This window comes from Syngnathoides biaculeatus, chromosome 22 (assembly GCF_019802595.1).
Source record: "Syngnathoides biaculeatus isolate LvHL_M chromosome 22, ASM1980259v1, whole genome shotgun sequence".
NCBI lineage: Eukaryota > Metazoa > Chordata > Actinopteri > Syngnathiformes > Syngnathidae > Syngnathoides > Syngnathoides biaculeatus.
Genome location: NC_084661.1, coordinates 1,090,482 through 1,103,823, shown reverse-complemented (window position 1 = coordinate 1,103,823; position 13,342 = coordinate 1,090,482). Strand labels below are relative to the sequence as shown.

The window sequence follows — 13,342 nt, the reverse complement described above, 5'->3', positions numbered from 1 at the left end:
TCTTAGCAACATAACCAATGCCTCATATTTTATGAAACTTCACCCATAAGCTGTTTTATTTTAATGCTAGTCATCACATTTGTACTTGAAGCATACAGTACCTGAAGTATTTTGGGAGGATCGGTATTTGGCGTGAAAATAAAAAGTGACAAAGACCAATGGACTATCTTTTTCTTTGCAGTAAACAAGTTGTATTGTTGAAATATTTTCCTCCAAGAAAGATGTGGTGGAGTGGGGGGGGGGTGCTGACAGCCCAATTTTGATGAGATATAATATTGTGTTTACCTTCCAATAACCGTACAGCCAAATGATGGAAGACTGACTATTCTTTGAGCTTATCTGTCAAAGATAGCAAAACGTGCTGCAGATAACATAGTTCCATTCGCTCCACAGGGACTTTGTGGAGGAGAAACTCGGGGGCATGTATGTGATTGGCAGATCTCTGGACTTCGCAGTATCCTTTGAAGAGACAGGTCCGACAACGCCCATGTTCTTCATCCTCTCTCCTGGAGTTGATCCTTTGAAGGATGTGGAGAAACATGGTAATGCTCTTGCTGATTTATCTTTAATAAGACGTAAAATTCCTCCTCACAGCATGTGGTGCTTTATCAGAGCATACGTACTGTGAAGACAGCCGTCATTTCTTCATATTGTGGGAAAACGTGAGGTATTTGTGAAGCAGGCAATTGAATTGGATTGCAGGCGGAGCTACTTGCTACCCTGATTGCAACTCCAGAAGATTATCAGTGAGAACAGCAGTTGCTCCATCACATCTGCCTTGTGTATTTTTTTTTTATATCATGGCCATCAGACTGGGTAGATTGAAGGGATTATACTAAAGGTCACATATTTATGAGATGACACCACTGCTGAAAAGGGCTTGCAGAAAGTAAATGCCATTGGCTTCAGTGTTACTTTACACTTCTGAATAATGCACTTTATAGCAATGTTAGCCAACATATTGTGGAAAGTTGTTGGATTGACGTGGAATAACTTACATTCAAAGTAATATCTTCTAAATCCGCTACCAAATAATGTATTCAGGCTATTTCATGCCAGCTTCATGGATAGATACCCCGAGGAAAGCTGTCGATGTGTCTGCTGTGTTTGCACTACACTAATTCAACATGTTGATTACGGGCCCATTGCTGTTGGATTTGACTTTCTTGGTTTGCTACATCCTCAAAGCCACTGTTAGACAAACAAATCCATATTAGATTGAATCAGATTGAGATGAAGCAAACAGACCTTGAACCTTTATGAAATCCTTTCCTAATATGATAACCGGAAGGATCTCTCCTCGCTAGAACTGTCTGTAAGAGGTTTGGTAATTGAATATAAGCAGCCTCGTGCTGTGTGGTTATCATATCATTGCCATAGAAAGATCACAGTGGTTGTAACAGAACCACACGCCACAATGAGATATTTTTATTACAGCTACTGACTTTAATCGTTGTCTTTTTCATTTTAAATATACTGGCACTGATGAGATGATTTGGGCCTCAGTAGGGAACTGCTATTTCTGAGACAGAAACTTCCCTATCTGTCTTCTGGTAGGTGACTAATTGCATTGTTCAATCTTAACAACACAGGTAAGAAGCCATTTACTTTCTGCTAGAATTAAAGTTTTTAATGTCTTACTGGGAGTTAGATTAGAAGCTCAATTTCAGTGCCATGTTGGTGTGGTTATTGTCTGAACAGTGCTGGTACCTTCCACGTGAAATGATTTTATTATTTTTTTTTACTTGCTGCTTTTTATTATGCTCTTTGTAAAGCATAACTGTATTTGTTGGGGGGACAGCAGGAAGTGGCTTAATAGTTCATTGCATTAATGTGATTTTCCTCTGGTATAACCATCTATTTACGTGTTGGTATGTATTTATTTCAGGAAAGAAGCTCGGTTTCACATTTGACAACAAGAATTTCCACAATGTGTCTCTGGGTCAAGGTCAAGAGGCAATGGCTGAACAAGTCCTTGACTTGGCAGCTAAGAAAGGCCATTGGGTCATACTACAGGTACAGTTTAACAGTCTCATATTCTAAATTTCAACAATGATCTACTTTTAAGGGACTTCATATACCACCACACTCAATCATTACATCTGTGATGTTTTCAGGAATCTGAGTTAATTTATTTGTTACATACACAAAATGTTGGCTGCTGATGGAGATACAGTAGCAACCATACGTAACTGTACATACATACAGCGGATACAAAATGTTTAAACACAACTGTTCAAATATCAGATTTTGTGATGTAAAAAAAATGACACCAATTTCCAAACGTTTTTCCCACCATTGTGTGACCTTAAATATAACCCGTAACAGCTGAAGACAATCAGTCTGTGCTTTGTTGTTTGCACCAAACATACCTTTTGCAATTACGGCCCAAAAAAAATTTGACCATCATTTAATCAGACAACAAAACATTTCCCCACGTTTTGGGGGGAGTTTATTGGCCAATGAACCCAAGGTTAAACAAATAGCCAAAAATCCTACAAATATGAATAGAGCAAATATGGCACAGCTACACCACCACTTTCGCATGAGGGTGTGTACACGTGCAAAACCATACATTAGCTCAGTTCTGATTTCCAATCTTGAAAAGTTCTACACGTTATAGAGCAAATTAACAATAGAAACCTTTTGAAATCATGTGCATCGATCTCATTTTTTTAATATCAATAACTCTTGACATTGAAACAGGGTAGACATTTTATATCCATTGCACATACATCCATCATACATACATCTACATAGTGTACATGCATGCAAACATGGACATACATACAGTATACAATACTGTATTTTGAAATTTCCTGTCATTTTAAGTCACTTTTAATTACTTTTGTTATTTCTTTACATTGCATATATAATGGCATTGCCTTTGTCACAGGTACATCTGCATGTAAAAGTGAAAGAAATTCTCTCAGGGAATTCTCTTACTGGAAGGGCTATGCCATTCAATGGTACAATATCTATAGCCATGGTAACTGTTCCCCTCTTATCAGGAGGGTAAAGCTTACGTTTGCATTTTAAGTGTAAGTCTTGGTGGAATTATAATGGGAAATATCGACGGATAAAAACTGCCTGCCTATCCCGCTATCCACCTTTTCTTTCAATACAGCATATATTTATATGCACAGATGGTAGATAAGGGCTGGGAGGGGGGGATTGCCCCAACTTTCCACTCTGTAAGAAGACATGCAGTTGTTTAATTACCTTTGCATAAGAATCAAGATCAATAGGCTTAAAAAGGGATTGTCCCCTTGGCAACAAACCACCCACTCGCTTTATCATCAACTATCTGTCGGCCTGCTGAGAGCTAGATCCATGGAACTGGCCAGCAGAGAGAAAAACATCGGGGGTGTCATTATCTCACTTATTTTACCAGTTGTATCTCCTGATATTGATATTTCACAGATTTATCTTCCTACACCCACAGCCCCGTCATTTCCCCATGGAACTTACTTTATAAGATGATTTTCAGTTTTACCATCAATTTGCTATAATGTACATCCATTCCCTACTAGTCATCTGTCTTAGCAGGTATAACCCCTCCTCGGTCTCATCACACCTTTTTTTTCACCTGCTGCCAGGCACAGGTCCATAAGGGCAGTGCTGCGTCATTGGCTGGTTACCCTTCAACATTTGGGTAATTATTTTGCAGAACACCAACTCCCGCTGAGATAGGCCAGAGGGACAGAGAGGCAGAAGCCTTGAAAGGAACCTCTTGGGAATAGGGTAGGGGGCCAATAGGGAGCCAATCAGTCCAGCAGATTGGAGCTGAATATCCCACGCAGACCAGCCGGTGGGAATCTGGCCTAAACTGGCCAGCTTTTTTGTGCATTTATTGCTAAACCCACCCTATTACCAGACAGTAGCAGAAAGAGGTGGCAATAGAAAAAATATGAAAGTAATAAGTTGGCACAAGCACTCTTCCACAATTTCTTCTCTTAGCTCAGCTTTGTAAGACCAAGAAACCTATGGTTGTCCCAGGAATTTAAGGTGATTTGCCTATTGCTAATCCTCATGGTTTTTAATTTCAGCAGGAGTTGTTTCATTTCTCTAGTGTTGGCAACAAACACTTTAAACAGAATTTAATTAGTATTTTCGTATGTATGTACCTTTGATGTGTTTCATTTTTACATCTGACCCTCCAGCCCAACATTAGCATTCTTTAGTTAATACTCCTAAGCTGCTGATGAACATGATGTTCACTCATTATTTTTTTTTCTCCATGGTAGATTTTCTCATTAATCTGTGATGATAATGAGATGGCAGTCACTTATGCTCTCAATTTTTGTGAGCTGTCAGAAAATATATTTTAAGCAGGCTGTTCTGATTAACATCCATCCATCCATCTTCTTAGCTGCTTATCCTCACGAGGGTCGCGGGAGTGCTGGACCCTATCCCAGCTGTCAATGGACAAGAGGAGGCAGGGTACACCCTGAACTGGTTGCCAGCCAATCGCAGGGCACACCGACACAAACAGCCATACTCACAATCACACTAAAGGGCAATTTAGAGTGTCCAATTAATGTTGCATGTTTTTGGGATCTGGGAGGAAACCGGAGTGCCCAGAGGAAACCCACGCAGGCACGGGGAGAACATCCAAACTCCACCCAGGCGGGGCCAGGATCGAAACCAGGACCTAAGAACTGTGAGGCCAACACTTTCCACCTGATCCATCTTTTCCACCGTTCCGATTAATAGTAAACTTTTTTTAAAATTAGAATATGCCTGATTGTTTGAATGGATTTGATAGACATCAATGTTGATTTTGATGGTATTTGTCTTTGGCACAAACATTTGGTGATGATTTGTTGTCTACACTAATAAAATCAAATCAACGCTATTATTGTCCTTTTGGGTATGCTTAAGAATAAAATTCTTTTTATCGTTTATTGTTATTTTATTGTGAAGCATACCCGTTGCTTCAAAAACATCTGCCGGTTGAGTCCCATAATTCACCCCTCAGCTCTACCCCTGGTTGTTATGGTACTTCACATTTAACTTGAAGTACTGTTTTTTTGTAAATTTGTGAACATATTTGAATAGTGACTAAGCTGCCAGTCATTCTGACAACTTTGACATTGGGTCCACAATCCAGTTCATCCTATCTAGCACCAGGCGTGGTGTTCCTGTGTAAGTCCAATATCTAACCGCTATAGGCATGCAGGGCTGGCCTCTCAGTGCTCAGCTGTGCAGTTATCCATAGCATCAGTCCTTGGCAAGTGCATATATTTAGTTTTGCCTTTTTGTGATTTTCGCTTGGGTAACGAGCAGTTGCAATCTTGATTTTATGTTCCCTCCATTTGCTTTGGATAGCAATGCATCAAATAGCTTTCCAGCTGTGGCTCCTGATGGGATTTGAAGATTCATATGTAAATAGATGAATGTTTGATGCAGTATTAAGAGGTGGAACAAAAGAGTTCCATCTGAACGTTACTTGATTTAAAAAGCTTTAAAATAAGGTGCTCTTTTTGCATATTTTTTGTTTGGTAGCCGGCCTGCTAGTGCATCTGTCACTTCTGCACCCTGTAGCTAAAGGATGAATGGTTTCATTACTGTTGCAAATTGTGAGGCCCTTTCTCACTTCTACTGTCGACATCTTTATTGCTTGACTATTTACATGCCAAGGGGAAGGGGCTGTGCTGAAGTCTGATGAAAAAGTACTTGAATTTAGATTTCTAATTTGTATACCCGTTCAGTATTCTCTAAGGCACCAAGAGAAAAATGTACTTATCACTTTGTCTCCTTCAGCTATTATTCCTGACCCTATCTTTCTCTCATACTATGTATACTCTAACTTTACGCTCACCCCCTTTTGTTCAATGTTTCTCAAAAATCTGACAAACTGCCATTCCTTTCTGTCCTGTCCCCTCGCTTGGAAAAAAAGGGCTAACTTCAGCCATCATAAGGAAGATTAAATATGAAGAGCAAATGGAAATGAGAAAGTAAAGAGGCTTATGAATTAATGACTGGAGTTATTAGTGCTGTAATTAGATTTAGGGAATGGGCAGTGCTGCATGGTTAAATGTGTTGGGAGGTGGGAGTGGGGGCATGGCTGAATGCTTATCATTCACAGGATGTCCTGTAAGTGTCAAGACAGTTGAGATGGAAAATTGAGCTCATCCAAGCTTGTGTGATCGTACAAGTCAGCTCTGCTGCCTGGGCTGTACTCTCAAGATGAATTTGCAGAAAAGTCAGGCTGAAGTATCAACCGAGAACGGTTGCTTCATGTCAGCATCTTGAAAATTGGTTTCAAGTGCTGTGCACCATTTAATTTAGTGCCACTTCAAAGTCAGAGTGATTGGGCAAGTTTACCAAATTTAATTACTCATTATTGCTAGTTGTCATTACAAATATAAGTTACATGGGCAGTTTCACAATTGAGAGCCTTAAAACTTTAGTTTGTGTTTTTTAAGATAACAAGCACGCTGTTATACTGCAATTTCATTCTGTGCACTGGTGTCTTGTTTCTTGCCCTTTCCTCACTCTCTTACTGTAGAATATCCACTTAGTGGCTCGCTGGCTGAGTACTCTTGAAAAAGTTCTAGAGCAGAAAGCCGAGGGAAGCCATGAGAACTACCGGGTTTTTGTCAGCGCTGAGCCTTCCTCCACCCCTGAGGGGCACATCATTCCACAAGGCATCCTGGAGAACTCCGTAAAGATAACCAATGAGCCCCCAACTGGTATGCATGCCAATTTGCACAAGGCTCTGGACAACTTCAACCAGGTAAAACCACACGATGGTTGGTCACATTTTATATATAAGATCTCGATTACTTCTAAAGATTAAAATCATACAGTAATTACAGTTGTTAAAGGGGAACAAAAAATTAAAGCAAGACTACATTGTATGTGCCAGCACTAGTACTCTGATGAATATATCATTTTCAAAATAGGAAATGGTAGTAGGTTACTATATTGGAAAAAAATCATTATTAGTTGCACGCTGAAAGTGACGTTGAAGCGCCAGTAGAAAGTGATCTGCTACCATGGGGCTGACAGATTGCAGAATGATGGATTTTGAAGGTCCTATATTATCTGCCTATCCCCTTGCCATCTATTCAGAATCTGGAGGGTGTTTTTTAGACAATAATAAATCAAAATAGTTAGGATCGATACATTTAAGTAAGCCTCATTTGTTTGAAACAAATCACCTTTCTGCTTCAGTGCATGGAAGAAGCACAAACGTCAGAGCACGGAGACTCATTTCCTTCCTTTAAACCGTAACTAAACCAGGATAAGATCCTAGGCTCTGTGGAGTCAACCTCAGTGAATTGGGTGGAAATAGAAAGACAGAGGTATAGCGGGTAAATAGAAAACAGGAGAGTGGGTGAGACAGTAGGTGAGACAAGTGAACAATGGGCACAATTACAGCTGTTTCATTGTCATGGCGAAGAGTTTGCCAGCTTGCTCCCATTTGCACTCCCTTACTTGCCTCTTTTCTAATTACCTTCCTGACCCTGTCTCCTCATATGTGAAGAGTCTCTGACAGTAATGGCAATAGTGAGCTACTGTACATATGAAGTCTGAGATTCCGGCGGTGGTCATCTTTTTTCATTATCAAACATGTATGAAGGCTGTCCCATAAGTCCCCATACAAGGGGAAATAAAAAGTTTCTTGAGTTTCTTGACATAAGCCACTTTTATGTCTACGCTCTATTGCTTCTATTAAATGCTGACTGTACATCTTTGACCACATCTTGCTTGATCCAAAACACTTCCTGTTTTTTTCTTTTTAACTTATCAAGTTTTGCCACAGTGTCATTACCTTTTTGGGCTGTGCCTGGCTGTGCCCCATTGGTGCAGGCCCAGCCACCAGGCGATTGCCTTCAAGCCGCACCTTCAGCCCTGGCTCGAGAGGGGGCCCCCGGTGACCCACGTCCGGGCAAGGGGAATCTACATGCTTTATCTGGTCCCTGACCTAGGCTCTGTTTGCAATGGATGACTCTGCCATGGGTGTTAAGCCCAAGACAACTTAACTCCTAGGATCACACACACACACACACCACACACACACACACACACTTTCATGCACACGCATTCAGGCTTCTGATTACACGTTGTGTATAACACGGTTTGTTGCTGTGACATGCATAATATACATTTGAAATCTACTTTTAGAAAAAAAATTAAATTGATAAAATACTCAAAACTATTATTAGTATTTTTACTATTGAGGATGCAATAAAAGTAGTACTCATTCATCATCTTCTTCTTCTCCTCCTTCTTCTTCTTTTGATTGTTGTTATTATTATTAATGTGCACATGGGCACAAAATACAACATTTTCTTTTCTAGCAAATATTGTAGGAGGAATGTCGATGTCAACTAAGTATGCCATATGTATGTGGTAAACAGTGAGGTTCAATACCTGCAAATAAATTGTATAATTTTTAGAAATTATCCAAAATAAATTTAGGTCTTTATCCCTCAAAATGTCTTCCTCCAAGGGTTTCCGTATTTAGGTTTCTTCAAAGAGTTGGGTTATGCTTAGCCATCTTCAACTCCTCTGTGAATTTAGGTTGCTTCAGCACATTATTTACTGCACATTACAATTCTCTTTTATTGCCATCATTCTGTCGGTCTTCCCCTCAAGATGCAATGGATATAACAAATACACGTGAGAGGAACCTTTGACAGTTCTCAGATCTGTGTGTTGTATCTTTGAATATCTAAGGTCATGCCAATATGCACTGCCTTTCTTCAGTGTCTACTTGTTTGTTAAGAGTGGAGGGTGAGACAGCATATGCCAGTTTTCGTTCCAGTTTTGCCCTCAAGATGCCAATTTGCCAAAATGAAGCCTTGAGCAGATGGCCTGTTCACTCAATCTGGAATAGTTCATACCCATGGAGAACAGATGTGAATGTGGCACATGCCTCTCATTTTTTTTCTTCTCTTATCAGTTTTGTATTGCCCTCCATCACCTCAGTTCTTTGCTGTCCATTGCACAGCTTTCTCTGTCCAATTTAATGATCTTTAGCTTGTTCTCAATGAGTATCCGCCTAACAAGGGCAACATGTTTGTAAGCATTGCCTTTAGTAGTATTGAAATAATGCATAGTACACCGAGGTAAGGTTGAATGAATGTTCTGGTCGTGTGTAATTTGTGAAAGCAAATCAATTTTACATTCTCTGGAGTATCCCGCCTACATGGCTAAAACCACTGGTAAAGGCTCCGTCACACCATGACGTTCTGTTCAACGTCCTCTGAACATTTCAATCGTTCTATTTTTCAGCGTTCTCAAACGCGGATGACATATGTGGCGTGTGATTGTGTGTCTAACGCATGACTTAAAGTGTGTTTAACGCACAAAAAGCATGTCTAACGCACGAAAAGCGTGTAACAGCGACCAAATAAGATACCCCTAAAAACCATTAGCGTGTGCAAACGCGTCATTGGGGCGCGACGAGCTATTTGTCAACGTCCGACGAATTTTTTACAGTGGAACCGGCACTAAAACGTTGGAAAGTTCATAGTCACTTCAGTTGTTGTCATGAGTTAGAACAGTGAGCATCATGCTGCCAAGAAGAAAAAAAGTTTGGGCGCGGACTTCAGCAACTAGCACTGCTCGTTAGAAAGCTAAGCCTCTTTCATCACGAGCAATGTGTTTGGAGGTAAAACAGCAGGAGGAAGAGCATGTCCGCGAAGTCACGCACCATGTGACACCCCCTGGAGACCGTAAACACCTGTGAGGACGGTCCGACAAAGAGACAAAAGAAGCAGAGAAAAGATTGCAGGATCCTGGACCGGCTGTTGAGGATAGTCTGGTGGAGTTTTTCCATGAAAACGAACTGCTGCTTTCTGGATCTTCCATAGTAAGTGCTCTCTACTGTAGCTTAATATTAAATGGACCTTGCTTTTACAAAGCATCGGTTTATATACCCACATGCATGGAAGTTCGGGAAACGCTCGAATGACGTTCAATGGACACCAAACGACGTTCGTTTCACTTTGGTTACACGCTCTGTGCACTAGGGGATTGTTCAGTGGGCGTTTACAGGTGAGTTGTTCACTGCAAAGCAAACGATTAAGTAACAACCAAGTAAAGCTAGAGTTACGAGTGACTAACGATAGACAAACGCGTGCAACGCTCGGCGAACCTTAGTAAAACGTTCCACGGATGTTCTTGAACGTTCTGCAGCGTTTAAAATTAAATGCTGATGAACGCTGGTCTCTGTGAGAACTTTTGTGCATGTTCAAAACTTTTTTTCCGGACCGGCGTTCTCCGCGGATTCCCGATCATTGACATTCACTGACGTGGAAACAACGCTACTCTGGAGCTATCCTGGCGACCATGGGTGACTACCAACGTTTCCCCAAACGCTATAAGACGCTGGCCAGAACGTCATGGTGTGACGGGCCCATAAGAGAGAAATGGCTTTTTTTTTTCTTACTCTTTCCACTGCATGTACCTTTGCCTATTTTCATAACAAAAGAGTCAGACTAAAATGATTACTGTTCTGTGATAAAATGCCTGGTATGTGATTTTGAAGAAACTAATCACGTTAATTTATCTTTCGAATTGCAGGATGTTCATGCATGCTGATTTTAATCTCGTATCTGTGTCGATTCAAAGGTATAAAGTTGTCTTCTCCGTTGCATGTCCAATATGTGTGTGCCAGTGTGTTGTGATCGGTTTGTCTGTCTTGATTATATGATTGCCTGTTATTTTTCTTGAGTACACAGGTCAAGGAAAGAGAGGCTTTGCATCTCATTCAGCTGTGTTGAGCAAAGGGAGTATTGTGCAGAATGTTAATGAAAGCTCCAAAAGGAGTGTGTATGCAGGAGTGCTTGAAGTCAGTATGCGGTGTAGTTGTGGGCAAGCATGTGGATCGTGGGAGTCAACCACCCTGGGCACTGCTGCAGTGGCCCTCACCGTCACTCTCTCCACAACATACTGCTGGAATTAATAGAATGTCGCAACCTTGGTTCCATAGGCTTTATTGGCATCTTTATTTGATGGTCTCTTTCAGCCAGAGATTACATTGCCATTCAATTTTTTTTTATTAGCTTGTCTAGAATAATGATCCCACGAGACAAATGGAGGGTTGAACCGCCTGAAAAGTTGTGATTAAAGGGCGATCGCATTGTTACAACTGCCAAATATTACAGTGTAGCGCCGGAGAAAAGGAGTCGGAGGCGGAGTGTCGGACACAGAAACAGAACTTGCTTTATTGTTCGACATCACCAAACTACTCGCATAACGGCGGGAACTCTGTTAACCTTTGCTCCGGAAGCGCAACAACAAAAACAGTCCGTGCGGAACCCCGCACCCCAACTCGAGGTCCCGCGGGTGAATTATGTAAACACCACACAAGCCCCCCCAGAATTCACCCATAGTCAAAATCCTTGTGCCGTGGAGGGATGATGACCCGACCCCGGCGAGTGTGCACTGTAGGGGCCGATGGGGGCGGGGCCGCACTGTCCATTGAGTCACGGGACAAGGGCTCAGGCGGGGTCAAGGGTACCCCGGCGGGCGCAGGGGCACAGGGCAAAGGGGGACGACCCCGGCGCGGGGGGAGGGCCAACCCCAAAGGCTGGGCAATGTCCAGGTGCGCGGGTTTGACCCTGTCCACGGAAACAGTCTCGGGTCTGCCGCCAATGTCCACGAGCAGGCTCTTATCCCCGTGCTCCAGGACCCTGAACGGCCCGTCGTATGGGGGGCGGAGAGGTCCACGGTGGGCGTCATGACGAACAAACACAAAATCCGCAGAGCGCAGGTGACGGGGCAGCCGGGCAGCTGGGGTGCCATGTTGCGACGTGGGAACCGGCGCAAACCCTTTTGCGGCCTCCAGCAGGGAGGACCGTTGCCTGGCTGCGGACCAGGGCGCTGTGGCGTCCGGGATGAATTCGCCGGGGACCCGCAGTGGCTGGCCGTAGACGAGTTCGGCGGATGAGGACAACAGGTCCTCCTTGGGGGCGCACCTGAGGCCGAGCATGACCCACGGGAGCTTATCCAACCACTTGCCGTCCGTCAAGCCGGCACGCAGGGCTGCTTTCATGGAGCGGTGGAACCGCTCGCAAAGACCGTTCGCCTGTGGGTGATAGGCGGTAGTGCGGTGCAGCTTGACCCCCAAACTCTCAGCGACTGCGTTCCAGAGTTCAGAGGTAAACTGAGGGCCACGATCTGAAGAAAGGTCGCACGGTGTCCCGAAGCGTGCAACCCACGTGCCGATGAACGCCCGGGCCACGTCTGACGACGTTGTCGAGGAGAGGGGAACGGCTTCGGGCCAGCGGGTCGTCCTGTCCACCATGGTGAGCAAGTAGGTGAATCCGTGCGAGGGAGGAAGTGGACCTACCAAGTCAACGTTGACGTGGTCAAACCTCCTCTCGGGGACAGCAAAGGGCTCCAAGGGGGCTTTTGTGTGGCGATGCACCTTAGCCCGCTGACAGGCCACGCACGAGTCGACCCAGGCCTGCACATCTTTCTTGAGACCGCGCCACACGAACTTCTGGGCCACGAGCCTCACGGACGGTTTCCTTCCGGGGTGGGAGAGGTTGTGGACCGCCTCGAAAACAGCTCTTCGCCAGTTTGCAGGGACCAGCGGCCGAGGCTGGTCAGCCGAGAGGTCGCACAGCAACCTGACGCCCGAGTCACCAACCGCGACTTCCTCCAGGCGCAAACCCGTGTCAGAAGTCTTGAGGGCCTGCACCCCGTGGTCCGAGGCCTGGTCTGCGCTCATGCGGGAGTAGTCGAGACCCAGATGCACAGTGCCGACGATCGCCCTGGAGAGGCAGTCCACGACCACATTGGATTTGCCGGCGATGTGTTGGATGTCCGTAGTGTACTCAGAGATGAACGACAGTTGGCGTTGCTGGCGGGCGGACCACGGCTCGGCCACCTTGGACATGGCGAAAGTGAGGGGTTTATGGTCCACATATGCCGTGAACTCACGGCCTTCCAATAGGGAGCGGAAGTGGCGGATCGCCAGCCAGAGGCCGAGGAGCTCTCTATCGAACGTGCTGTATTTGCGCTCCCTGGGGACCAGCTGACGGCTGAAAAAGGCAAGCGGTTGCCAGGCGCCGCCGACCCACTGTTCGAATACGGCTCCAACAGCGTAGTCCGATGCATCGGTAGTGAGAGCGACAGGGGCCCCGTGGGTCGGGTGAGCCAGCATAGCGGCACGACTCAGTGCGGCCTTCGTAGCTTCGAAGGCTTCCATCCTCTCGGCCGTCCATTCAACGTCCCGGTTGGGGGCCTTGTCTTTAAGAGCCTCATAGAGCGGGCGCATGATGTGGGCCGCCCGGCGGATGAACCGGTGGTAGAAAGTCACCATCCCCAGGAACTCCCGGAGGCCCCGAGCCGAGCGAGGTCGGGGAAAAGCGGA

The 13,342-nt window shown here is 44.4% G+C and overlaps 1 protein-coding gene across 7 annotated transcripts in view; it reads left to right on the top strand.

Moving 5' to 3' along the window:
- dnah9 (dynein, axonemal, heavy chain 9) overlaps positions 1 to 13,342 on the top strand; it is a 226,294-nt gene that overhangs the window by 196,536 nt on the left and 16,416 nt on the right. For all 7 annotated transcript variants that reach the window (XM_061810317.1, XM_061810318.1, XM_061810319.1 and 4 more), the window contains 3 exons: positions 394 to 542; positions 1,889 to 2,016; positions 6,515 to 6,742. In XM_061810317.1, coding sequence (XP_061666301.1) covers positions 394 to 542; positions 1,889 to 2,016; positions 6,515 to 6,742 — 505 coding nt within the window. The remainder of the gene's footprint in view (positions 1 to 393; positions 543 to 1,888; positions 2,017 to 6,514; positions 6,743 to 13,342) is intronic.